Here is a 13,763-nt window from a genome sequence, read left to right as displayed (position 1 = left end):
AGCTGCCCTGCAGCTCACACTCACATGGAGGGGAAAAGCTATAATCTTTTCCTACGCCGCACTGCACCTCCCTGAGGAGCAGCAAGAAATCAGGTCAAAGCTACATAGAGAATTTGAGGAAGCAGTGGTATGACTAAGACATGAATGATCTTAAAAAAGAATTCAAAAAAGGCAAGGGAAGAAGATGGATACAATGTGAGGTCATGAGGTTTCTTGTCAACTCAAAGCAGTGGTGAAATCGTCACTGTGTGTATCTACTTCCAAACATGTCTCTCTGTGTTGCAAAAGAAAAGTCACCAGCACAGTTTGACAACATACTAATCTTTAATCTATAAAGAAGATTAATTTCAGAGTTTAACATTATAAAAGAATAACAAATACTTTTTAAAACAAAAATACAAGAAAACACACAGTTGCCTTGGTTTCTCCTGTTGCCAGAGCTTGGAGTACATAATTTTTGGGATACAATTCCATTGCATACATTGTTTCCTATCACTTCAGAATATGTTGGAATTGAAATGACACCTTTTGATTCACAAAAAAAAGCTTTTCCAGGTACAAGCTCAAGCAGGGTGCTATGAATAGCCGGTCACATGTTAGATCCTACACATTATTTAAACAAACCATAATGAAATCACTGCTTGCTGCTACATTCCTGCCTTCTCATGTCAGCTCCTAGATGCCAGCAGTCCTTCTACCACTGCATCGATCAACCCAGCTGCTTGTAACTCACAGCTGCTCAAGAGCAGAACTTCTCTTCATTTGGGCCCCCTGCTTTAGATTCACATCCAGAAGTTTTTATTCCCCTCAGACACACATATTAAAAAAAACAGTGGGGGGGAAAAAATGATGGAAAAAGCTTTTGAGAAGTTTCTTCAGTCAGCAAAGAAATGGGGGCAATGTGAGTAGTCCCTCCTCTAGTGGCCCCCAGGCAAGTCAAAGGGCTGGTAAGAGTAGCCAGGTGTAGGGAAAAGGCTTATCCCTCCCTGTCACAACAGTAAGATTTGCAATTCTGACCCATACAAAGTCTGTCCCTGCTTTGCACTGACCATGGAAACATGAGTTTAGGCCCAGGTTGAACCAGACTGGAGTGACACTACAATGCACCTTACTCCTTTTGGGTTTGCTGTGTTAATAACCCAAATGAAAGCAAACAGGAGAAAAAAATCCTACCAAAGCTTATCTTAAAAAGGCACTTCAAAAATTGATAAAAGGATACATTGTTCTATAAGCATCCCAAGTAGAATAACTGTTTTTTTAATCCATTAGTGGTTGTATTCTCATTGTATGCTCTTTGGAAAGCCTAATAATTACAATAAAAACAAAATGAAATAAAATATTGCCACCAATGAAAAATCTGTTCAGTAAAAAACTGCAAAACCAAGTAAACAGCAATTTACATAATTCGCTCAGTCCTGCAAACTTGAAACATTCAACACTGCTTCGACAAAATTGAGAATACAGTAGATTTTTCAGCATAACTCTACTTAAATGACAATATTAAGAACAATAAGGCATACTATTGAAACCAAAAATACATAGAATCAGGTATCTATGCTACTGTTTGACAAGAAGTTATTTTTTTGAAAATGGTTTAAATGCAAACTTTTACATCTTCAACATGTTTTACATATTTCAGACAACAAAAGAATACACATACATTGTATGTGATAATTTTTCAAAACTAACTGTTACTTTTTCACAGATTAAAAAAAAAAGTCTGTTTAAATATTTCATTTCTACAAAGTGAATTTACATTTTTTAAGTACAAAGTGCAAATACTACAGTTGTTTTTATTGCCTTTTGGTGAGGAAATCTCCCACATGTCAAAGAGATCTGCCTTGGATCAGTAAGGTGTTCACCCTTGCTTCTTCGAAACTTGCTGAAAGGAAGTTGGGAAAATTTGCATTATTAATGATGTTTTCAATTAGTCCAGTATAATATTCTATCTCTGTTTTTCAGCAGTGCCTATCTACCACTATCAGAAGAGAGTTGTGCATAAATGTATATAGGGAATAAAAAAATTCCTTCCCTGTATTCCTTCATCGGATCTATGAGCAAGGGGATGAGCAATACCTTGACTACTTACCTATCGCCCCTTTAAATGCCCTGTCAAACACACAGTTTTAGCCTGTGCAAGTCCGTGGTTCAATACACCTCCTATGGCATGTGATGTATAAGGAATGGGCTGCTCACCAAAGTCTCACAAACAATCTGTGGTTTTCTTACAAACTTTTGCTAGGCTGCAAAAGACCCCCTAGGTCTCACTGACAGCGTGTGGGCATGTTCGTGTGCGTTTGTTGGACAGGGTGGAGCTGAGCAAGGCAAACGTATCTGGCCACTACCTGAGTCCTATTACACCCATCCCTTGTCTGACCTCTTTTAGAGCAACCACAGCTGCCTCAGCCAGCATATTAGTGTATGTTTCCCTATCTGCTTTCTTTCAGTAAGACGTTTTTCCACATATGTGAAAAAGCATGTGCCGAAGCACACATGAGCATATATTTAACTAAACTGCTGCAATAAATTAGTGCAGAGTAAGCTTTTGAGTGCGTGTCTCCTGAATGGTGCAAATCTGATCAGGCCTTCTTAGATGGGTGGTTTCCTTTGAGTAGCTTCCTTCTAAGTGAGAACTTCTGTGAAGAAAACCACCTTCTGCCTTTGCAGCCATGTATTGTTCAAGTATGAAACTGCCAACAGATGGTTTTCTTAGCCAGCCTTAATTTAAGGCTATCATTTGTCAGCAACAGCTCCTAAAATAATTGATGCTGAGTCAGCAAAATTACTGGACAAAATTGAAAAACGTAGATGTTCTAAGGACACTTTTATTACCAATTCCACAAGTCAGTATCAGGTTACAAGAAAGAGGAGAGGGTTTCCAATGCTTCAAGTGTAATGCATGTGTGCCAGTAATTGCCATTATATAATTAAAATAACCCCTCTGAGTTCTGACAGGATAATTGTTTTCAGGCTGCCTTGTTTAAAGCATAAGTGATTTGTGGGGAAAACCTGAAAAATTAAGACCACAAACACTTGTTTAAACAAACAAACTTATCACATTATTGTAGCTGTGAGAATATTTAATATTCCATCAAAGGTATGTAGGAAGTCTCTGGTAAAAACCACAAGCAATGTTGAGCTTGCCTTAGGAAGTGCAAACCTAACATCAAACAGAGAAGAGATAAAAAAGGGAACTTTGAGATGAAGATTTCTCTTGGCTTGTGGGTAGGTTCACCTGGGGTTCATTTTCTGACAAATTAATCTAGCTTTATGATAGATGGGAAGACATTCACCACAACTAGGTTTTTGGGGTACTTTTAGCCAAATTCCTATTTTCATAGGTGCAGAATTACCTGAGGTGTTTTTATAATATAGTTACATGAGTAACTTTTGAACCAGTTCATCATTTACTAATGCTTTTGTGGGCATTAATAATTTAAGTCTTCTAACTAATACAATAGTGAGGTAAGAATAGTGTGAAGATGGCACTCTTGTTAGACCATTTAAACTACTGGACTCACAAGCTCTCCTTCAAGACCATGGAAAAGTACTAGGAAGGTATGACCATATTGCCCAGAAAAATTTTCTTTTCAATAAATGGTTATAAAAATAGACACACACAAATTAAACCCCACTTTATTTAACCTATTTTCCTGTCCTTTCACTTGAGTCCCTCCTTTTCAAAGTGCACCTTTCCTTCCTTTAAAAAAACCTGCTTTTGTGCCTCTTGCAGCTCGGAATGGCTCGAGTAGCCAAACCTCCAAGGATGACATACACTGGTGCTATTTCGAAAAACAAGATCAAGTTTTGGAAAAAATTGATTAAGAAAACCCCACAGATTATGTTGTCAGGGCACTTGACATTTTATTTTCTCCAATCACTCTGCAATTTTAGTTCAAACATAGATCAGCAGACTGATGCAAATCCTAGTTCTTCAGCATCATTTTGTCCAGCCAGCAAAGGCATTTGAAAGTGACAGTTCTTTTCACTGCACTAAGATTTTAAAAGCTGTTTAAAGCCATCATATAATAATGCAGTGGGGTCTGTGAAATGTATAGATTTTCACAGGGCATGGCAAATGCATGGCTTTGTTCATTTCAATAAATGTCAGTTTGTGTCTATAGAGTGACACAAAGGAAACTGACAGAATTCAGCTAAAGTAAAAGTTAAATGAAGATGAAGTAGTGCACATTCAAAAGTGTATGGAAATGCTATCATTTAGAAATGCAGAAGACTCATGAGGGCTCAATTACACTAATCAAATTATCATGTATGTCCTATAGGTCAACTTACATTTTTCTAGGAACTTCCACATGTAAGCCTAATACACTTTGCAAATGATGCACGTGTACTCTGCACCTGTAATTGACTGATTTAGCTTTCCATACACAGAACTTAAGTAAAAATTGGTTAATTGGGATGTTGCCATACATTTTTCTGGCAACTCTGCAGAACAGCAGATTAAAGCAGTTTGAAGCTGCAATGATGACTGCTGAGACCCCAAGAAATTCAGCCAGGAGAGGCAGAAATGGAGATCTTGTTCTCCTCAGTACTCACCTGCCTGCTGGATGATGTGCTCTCAGTGTTGGTCCTAGGAACCGCTAAAGGAAGGGAAAGAAAACATCATAAATATGTTTTGCAAGTTATCCTCAAGAATGGAAGCTCTCATTCTGAAAATATATTTTTAGAGCAGAGTAAGTGCACAGCTTTCTATAAAAGACATAAAATATTTCAGATCTTCATTGACACATCTACTTTTTTCTTTCCTCAATACACATGTTGCTTATTTCAAGGATTTATATTAAAGCTGAACAACAACATCTCTTGCCAGTTAACATGTCAAACTTGCTTAGGAGATTGCATCTTGACATGGCTGAGCATTTCAAACTTACTAAATCTTTAGTGGTAAATATAGTCTATTATCCCTGGCAGTAAAGAAGCATGGAAAAGCAGTCTGGCAAGCATTCACTTTGATTAAAGATATTGCACAGTAACAGTAACAGATCTACAAGCCAAAGACATTGCTCATATTTAATCTACAAAATTATCACCGTTTTTTTTAAATTTCTTAGTCTCAAAGACAATGCTCAAAATAGGGGAAAATAAACCTCCAAAAAGCTAAATGAATTTGCTAGCCCATTAATCTTCCCATGTTAACTTGTGAGACTAGGGAGGAACTTGCTCTCTTGGTTTTCCATGTCAGTCTGTGAGTCAAACAATCTGAACTGGAACTAAGGGAAACAAAACTGGACCTGAAAAAATGCTACAGCACCTAGTACTCCCTTCAGAAAAGATGCTTTACAACTCCCTGGCTTTTATGTTGCTTCAATTTATTCTCACACAAGACACCTGGGACTCACACAAAATGATACAGAGCCACTTCCTTAGCCCAGCTCTCACACCTCAGAGTCCCATATTTTCCTAGAAATGTAACCCTAACTGTAATGAAGTGGTAACTGCTTTCATTTGTGCAAGTGAAAGGAGTACCAGAAAGGAAATTTTAATTATCAAGTAAGAAAAACAAAACAGAATAATAATTCTAACAAAAGTAATTTTTATTGTCTTGTCCTTAAAACTATGTACTTCTAGTAAAGCAACCCAATGATTTGGTTAAGAACTTTTTTCTGACTGGATACCATTAGTTTTTCAATGCCAAACTTTTGAGTTTTTTTTTTTTTTCCTTTCAAAGTTTAATGATCTAATTATTGAATAGATTTTTTTAGAGAAGATATGTTACAAAACTTCAATTATGGTGGATGCAATTTTTACTTCAGCCAAATCCGTGTGTGATCTTCACATGATTTCATGCCTCTTACAATTTTCATTTCCAAAACAGGCAGCTTATCCTAATCTTTGGGATTTTTTTCCACTGGAATATGAAGACAAAAAAACTGAGGTTTGTTTTCAGTCTCGTTATGACTTTCCTTTACCTCCTGTGTAGTGATTTTGGACCCAAATTTCATCCACAATAAGTCCTAAGAATGCCTGCTGCAGCAGGACAGAAGTGTTTCACTTTCCATATTCATAGCATAAAGATAACAACAGTCATCCACCTTCATATACATTTTTTTAATCTTCATCATCTAAATGAAAATTGGAAGGTATCATTATGAGGTCCACAAAAAAAAAGCCACAGAAAAAAATCCTGCATCTGATTGATACTTGTTTTGAGAGATCTGTTACTGTGAGCCATAGACAATTTACTTCATTAGTAAAATGTAGACCTCTTCTGTCTTTCTGCTGTATTCCTTTTCTAGACTTTAACACAACCAATGAAACTTTTGTTACACTGTCCTTGCTTCATTTTAAGGTGCTGGACAAAACAATTTACCTATATTCATTCTTCTACACTTCTAAAAGTATGGGGATCTACTGTTGCTGTTTAGAACTATTTTTTTTAATTTTTTTTCTCCCATTTTCAGGAATTGTGTGATTGAATTCTGCAGGGACTATTATACTCTATAGTTAGTTGTTCCCCTTCATACCTTTGGCAGCAAGGTAAGCTGGATATGTATTAGCCATTATTCCACCTGTTTGGCATATGACCACATTCCTCTCTGCATCTCTAAACCACATTTGAGAAATGAGAATTCATTATGCAGCTCAACCATGTGCTTCCTTCCAGGAATCCAAAAAGCACAGGTGTGATACTTCCACTCACTCAGAACACAGTTCTATAATAACACTAATCTGTTTTTTTGATTATATCTTCTTAGGTTTCCTACCATAGTACATTTAATAGTTGGAAACAACAGGAAGTTTTTGATTCTGTTGGAGCAAAGGGATACAGAAAAAACTTTCTTGCCATCTGCCCCAAGCAACAGCTGCATTAGCTGCAGACAAGTGTATTCTTTTATTTTGTATAACTCTGGCACATATAAATATCAGACTTCATAAGCTTTGAAGAATTTAGTGAAAAGGACTGAGAGAAAAGGTTCTTACTATGGCGTTTCTTTGTTTCTGCTTTACCTTCTTCTTTTGTTACTCCCAAGCAGCCCATTAATTCTTGAACTGACAAGGACTTATCGTTGTTCACATCACAGTATTCCACAAACTTCTTCACACATTTTTTGGGTTTTGATTTCTTTCTCAGGAATCTCTTAAATGGCTTGATTTCCTTCTTGCCAATATCACCACTGGAATTTTTATCTAGCTGTTTGAAATACCAATGAACGACTCTCTCTTCCAGAGTATGATTTGGATCAGGCTCAGAAACACTGGAACAAGAAAAAAAGATAATTTGGTCTTAATTCAGATATTTAGTAGCTTTATTTCAGAATAGTTACATCACTGTCAGATGACCGTCACCATTGTTATGTGAAACTCCCTGCTTTTGGACACTAACTCCTTGTCGTGAATCTCTCTTTTTTTCACTTTGGCCAACAATATCCTAAATTTTACACTAAGGGCTAGAATCTGCTTTTAGTGTACTCTCTGAAACCCTGCTGAGGTCAGCATCATACTTGGCAAACAGTGCCTTCCCCTTAAATTTCCTCAAACAGAGAAAAGTGGAGAAAGAAATAAAAAACAGCTTCACCATCAGCAGACACATTAAATGTCTAAAGCAACCAACTGAAGTTGATCCACAACCAGCATTGCCAAATACTGAAGCTCCAATTACAGCCCATGATGGATTCTCCTAGAGCTACAGCACCTAAATGTATTGAATTACAGGATAAGCTATAAAAATAAATGCTATCTCCTCAGATAAGTACCTGACCTGAAGATACCCTAAGGCTGACAGCACTTACACATTTTTAACACTATGTATGACTGTTGATAGCATTGGTTTGTTTTGCAAGCAACTAGGAAGAATATGAATCAGGAAGGTAGCACATATTCAAGAAATAAAGTCTTGAGAGGAGAACAAAGCCAGACACACATTGCACCAGCAGCTACAGATAAACCCTGAGCTGTGCTGCTGAGAATTCATCTGTCAATTCTATCTCTGTTTAGTCCACAGTGCTAACTTTGAAGTGAACTCTCCTAGATAGGTCCTTGAAATTCACCCTTTTTGAAGGGTCCTCAAAGCCCTCAACACTCAGTTCACCACTGCTGGAATCCTTTTAAAGACACAAAAAAGGATCTGAAACCCACCGGCTAGAAGACAGTGATGGATCAGAGACCGCGTGCACCATATCTGTGGACAGTGCATCCAAAACACTCGTCAGGAACTCATTCTTCTTGGCCCCAGGACAACCTAGAAAATAATTTATTTTTCTTTTCTTGTTACCTGTTTTTACAACATTTCCATTCCAACAGTAGTTTAGACTTTGAGATAGATATTACTCGCTGTACACAAATTTCCAGAAATTGTGGGCATTTTCACAACGTAATTCAAAGACAAGTATTTAAATTCAGGTACATATCTGTAAAAGAGCAGGAATAAACCAACAACTCTTTGAACTGAAGCAAATGTGAGTCTGTTCTGCATACCTTCAGTCCCCTTTGCTTCTGTTTTGGCCATTATTTCTCCTTCTTTCAGGTGTCTTTAACATGGATGTCACATTTTGAGAATAACAGCTTTGAAGCAATAAAAGTTTGTATATGGCAGAAGACAGAAACATGGACTAGACAGAAGCTGACAACACAATACTTATTTCAAATTTCCACTATTGCTCCTCTTATTTTCCACTGGCTTTCTCAACACACGTGCTTTCAATGCATTGGTTTTCCTCTCTGTGAAATGATAGTCAACTCCTTGTGTCCTTCTCTTTCTCTTAACTAGTGCTACATGGCACCTCGCCCAATCAGCTGCTGCTAGTTGGTACTTTGGTTCATAATGTGAGACCCTACAGTGATGCTAGATCATCCTTATAACCACATTCCCTATGCTACCAAGTTCTTCTCTGAAAGAAACTGACAGCATGTTTCAGACACATAATATGTCAGATAAATATATACTGACAGATTCCCTCTTCAGGCAGCACAGCTGGAGCAGATAAATTCCTCTGACAAGCCCATGGATGGCGACACATGGAGGTTTGCTTATACAATACACCTGCTTCCTCTCCTCCTCCCCAGAGCCCTGAGCCAAACACCAGGTCTTCCTCTAACCCTCTAAATAGCTAAGTTAAAGTACAGGATGATCTATGATCAGTGACATGGAGATTACAAGCTTAAAGCTAGAGCCCGTGGCAGGACTTTCACAGATATTCTGTGCTGGAAGCCACTTACTATAGTTCTGTTTAAAAGTAAAAAAGAAAAATACTTTGAAGTGTTGTGGAAAAGGAAGATTAGTCAGTCAGTAGGGATTTGGTATTTTATTATATTTCTCAGCAGCCTCTGGAGCAGGCAGTAGGACTACATGAGCCTGAAAAGCTTCATCTTGCCCAGCAAATTATTTTTTAATACATTGCATGTTGATCCAAGGAAATAAACCTGTGTTATATTAGCCCTTAGTTGTGCTGCAGTAAGAATAACTCAGCTATTATGTACAGCAGGAGTACCCACTAGATATTATTGTCTAACACATTCATGTAGTTATGAGTTCCTTGCCTTTGGCACCAGGGACATTTTATTCCAGTAACTGTAAAAGGTATATAAAAGGAATTCACTTAGGCAAGTTTCACTGCGCTAAAATACACATATGAAAGCAGTTGTCACTCTGTTAGATATATCCCTTTCTCCTTAATCTTAAATCAGTTGTGGTTTTTCCTGTCACAACTGGAAAAAAGACAAAAAAAGAAATTAAAAAAAAAAAATCCCCCAAATCCCAAACCAAATAATACAGCAGCTATAAGTTTGAGTTCAGTAAGGCAAGCACTTCAATTTTCCCAGGAAGGAGCAAAAGCTAGAAGGGTGGCAAGATATTAATAAGGGAAGGACAGGAAACTGTTCCCTTCAGTGCACATTCTCTAGTGGAAAGAGTGTGCTGTCAAATTAGTTTCAGGCATTCCAGCCATGAAAGTAAATTGTGCATTGTGATTTAAATGAGGTCAAATAACTTTGCAAGCCACAAAAGCACATTTGTCCAGAGATGAGGCCAGGCAGTTCTCGTGCAGCAGGCATATCCAGTTGTGTCAGCATGCCAACCCTGTATGAATCAAGCAACCAAGTCCCTGAGCAACCTGTTGAGCTCACTGCTACCTCTGGCTAGCAAGGACAGCACTGTGGGCCAGAGCTGGTTCCCTTCAAAGGACAGGTGAAAAGTCTGTCTGACGCTCTCCATGCGGGCCTATCTTGAATGTTATAAGCTTTATTCATTTCATATTGGAGCTGTTATTACCAACATCAGCCAGAAGCCTAATTCTGCTCCAAACACAAGTTCTGAATTGATATAGGACTTGTGGAAAAAAATAAGACCTCAGCACATAAAAATGCAGCACAACATGGAGAAACCGCAATTTGACATTTTTCTTTCTCTGTCCTTTTTCTGGATAACTAATAATGTCAATATCCAATTTGATTTAGAAGCTCCACCTGAATTTTTCATATTATTTATGAGTGTATTTCTGAAACATCTGGAAGAAACAAAAATCTGCTATAGGTAGCTTCCACTACTGTCCAGGGAGCTGCTGAATGTACATATGCTATAGATAGAGAGATCAAAATCCTCACTTGTCATTTATGAGATACAGCTAAGCAGGGGAAAGTATCAACTTCTACATTCACAAGAAATCGGGGGAAGAAAATTCCACAGTTTAAAGCCTGTCTCTGACAATTTTCCCTAAGAGTAAGAAAGGTTTCTAAATGTGTATTTCATAAAGTTGCAATAGCAGCTGACAGAAAAATTGCTGTTAAAACAAACACGATTGGTTGCTGTGAAACATTCTAAATTATAACTCTACTACTTAATGTAAAATAACACCCCACAAAATCCTCATCACTTAAATACAGAGAAAATATTCAGGTTCTCCCAATTCAAGTTTTGCTGACATGTGGGCAAATCACACAGAAATTTACCCCACAGTGAAATCTCTGTTCTTTGCAGGTGTTGCTAACTCAGAATAATTCTCTGGAGGCTTCACACTGAGCTTTAATTTTCAACAAATTTGTGGATGAACTGGTAAGACTGGAGGAGCTTTAGCTTGATTGTAATGAATAATTCACTCTTATTTGGCTAAATACAGAAAGGGAAAGACTAGTCTCTTATGGGAGCCTTATGCTTCTTGCTATGGTTTATAGGCTTTAGTTTCTTCTTCTGCAGCTGCCTGTCCTATGTGCATTTGACAGCTTACATAAATAGCAATTTGTTGTTAAAGGGTGGAGGCTGAAACCACATGGAGTTAACATACAGTTTCATAATGTAGACTGAAGTGTTTACTTTAAGGATAGTATAACCCAGCATAAACCTTAGACCAACAAATACACACAACAAATGACAGGAATACACAAACACTTCATTTCAGCTATAATAAAAATTAAATCAGAGATTCATCATTATGCATTGTATCTCTGATATATACACATCTCTTTGTACACATAAGTACTTTTAGGACTGAGAATGGAGTTTTTGAAGTTAAATCTGTGGGGAGATTTTCCATAAACATTCTAAAATATGCACCCTAGTGCCTTGGAGCTCCCTGCCTGGGTGATAATAATCTACTACCGTCAGTCTTGGAAGATTATCATTTACAACATATCTGAAGTCATGGCTAGAAGAGCATTTATTAATTTCTGTAAAAATGGGAATCCAATAGATAAGATTAACCACCTTAAAAGGGATTTTACCTTAATCTTCCTGCAAGACAGGAAACTGCCTTGAGCCAGTCACTCAAGTCATTAAAGGCATAACAACTTCCAAGTAGCAAATATAAAGTTTCTTTTTTTATTCCCTGTTTGTGTTTGAGTGCACTGTTTTATGTTCACATTAGCAATGACCACTGAAATACCTCTAAAGATTGCAAGTAAGTTTGTGATCTGCCAAAATGCAGAATGATCAGAATTATTCATGCTTCATTTGTACCTTTGATTTCACTGAAAAACAGTGTTATACAGAAGAAAAGAATTAAAAAAAAAAAAAATTAGTGCTATTGGTTATTCTGGGAGAACAGACAATACAACAAAAACATTTTTTTCTTGGACACTTATTCTACACACACATATATGTACAGTTATGAATTTATTTCTGTTGATCCATGTGAACCACAAGTTTGTGTTTGTCTAGACATGCTGAGGGGCCTCCTCATTTTTTTGGAGGACTTCCTGAGCTCTGAGCTCATCCTGACTCCCTCTCAAAAAAAAAAAAAATTCTTCAAAATATGAGCCTGGGAAGTGAAATTTGTTACTCTGCTGATTACTAAAAATCATGGTCTCAAATCATGTCTCACTGACAGAGTCAGTGCCTTTATAGTTTTATTTAACAGATGGACTTGATGACCTTAGAGGTCTTTTCCAGTCTTAAGAATTCTCTGATTCCATGACTCTATGGCTCATTTCAATTTTCCCCTCACGGCAGCTTCTGGTAACTTCTCACAGACAAAAACTATCTACTCCTTATTCTGCATCCTAGAATGCTTGAAGACATTATTACCTCTCCTTCTTAACATCCCTCAGGTATTAATATTTATTTATAATTTTAATTTCTTTTTTCTCTTAAATATTCATACAATTTAAAAGAATTAAGTTAAGCTCAGAGACAAATTCTCTTTCAAATTTCAAAAATAAGTAAATAGAATACAGTGGATATTAGCTGTAGGGGGGCTATGGATCCATTGCTGTGTAGCCACAGATCTCCATGTCTTACAAGAAAGAACTATTTCTCGACAAGTGCAGGAAGCAGGTTTCAGTTCTTAAAAAGTATTTGATTTTATTTTTGTTACTATTTAAAAATTATCTTTCTGTTCTAATTTCAAGGGACACACACACACACACTAAAGAGTTAACATATGATGTTCTCCCTAGACCCTACCCTTCAACCCTAGGCATTCATATCATACCGAAGTGCATTGAGGGGGATTTGTCGAACTTGAGCCTGCTGAAATGAGGTGTCTCACCCATAATAGTTATTTAAGCCCAATATAAAGGAACCCATTCAGAAGGCATTCATCCCAACTACCTGAGGGTTTTTTTTCTTAGAATAGAAGAGAATCTCCCTTAAAATGTTTCACTTCTTCCCTATTAGCTGAGGAAGCCCAGACAGATAACTTACATTCCCAGGTGGTGTTAAACAGCTTGTGATTAATTCGATATGTATCTGTTTTATAAATAGATTTAAGCTCCAACTACTCTCCTATTCTTTGCGTAAACGTGGAAGAAAGAAGGGATAATATTCATAGCAGAAACATAAGATCCTATAAGCAGCTTTTGCAGGCAACAGAGTGACAAAGACTAGGGCATTTGTTGATAGGAAAAACAGTCCATTACTTTCATTTCAGTTCCTGTACTATTATTACTAAACAAGAAAAAGAAAATTGTATCAGAACATAAAAGCATAAAACAGGCAATGTGAAAGGGCTGAATCCTGATTTCCACTTTTTAGTTTGGTTTTCCCTCCATGAAGGTTTGAAGAGGTTTTGAGAAGTGAATTTCTTGTTGCTAACAGCTCTGAGATGTCACTGTGACAACAGGGAGGGATAAACCAGTTGAAACACTGGAATCCTTTCAGAGACCATCCAGCCAAAAATCAACACTGAACTTGGGAAAATCTTTGGATCTTATGTGCCATTCTTAAACATTCTCTTGTAGACCTTTACCTTTCTAGATTTGACCGTGAATAGGAAAAATTCTAAAAATTCAGATCACAAAGAGTTGTACCTCTTCGCTGCTTGGCTGGATCCAAGAAAACAGATGTTTTTATTTGGCAGTCAATGCCTAGAGAA

The 13,763-nt window shown here is 37.2% G+C and overlaps 1 protein-coding gene across 4 annotated transcripts in view; it reads right to left on the bottom strand.

Annotated features, from left to right (window-relative positions):
- Positions 1-305: 305 nt before the first annotated feature.
- SMOC2 (SPARC related modular calcium binding 2) overlaps positions 306-13,763 on the bottom strand; it is a 141,405-nt gene continuing 127,947 nt past the window's right edge. For 2 of the 4 annotated variants that reach the window (XM_033056287.2, XM_033056289.2), the window contains exons 10-13: positions 8,098-8,200; positions 6,970-7,217; positions 4,558-4,601; positions 306-1,882 (exon numbers count right to left, since the gene is read on the bottom strand). In XM_033056287.2, the coding sequence (XP_032912178.1) occupies positions 1,859-1,882; positions 4,558-4,601; positions 6,970-7,217; positions 8,098-8,200 (419 nt within the window). In that variant the 3' untranslated portion in view covers positions 306-1,858. Of the gene's footprint in view, positions 1,883-4,557; positions 4,602-6,942; positions 7,218-8,097; positions 8,201-13,763 lie in introns of all 4 variants that reach the window. The other 2 variants (XM_033056286.2, XM_033056288.2) reach the window with 1 other exon arrangement.

Source organism: Catharus ustulatus, chromosome 3 (assembly GCF_009819885.2).
Source record: "Catharus ustulatus isolate bCatUst1 chromosome 3, bCatUst1.pri.v2, whole genome shotgun sequence".
In the NCBI taxonomy this organism is placed as follows: Eukaryota; Metazoa; Chordata; class Aves; order Passeriformes; family Turdidae; genus Catharus; species Catharus ustulatus.
This window is presented reverse-complemented; position numbering and strand designations above follow the sequence as displayed.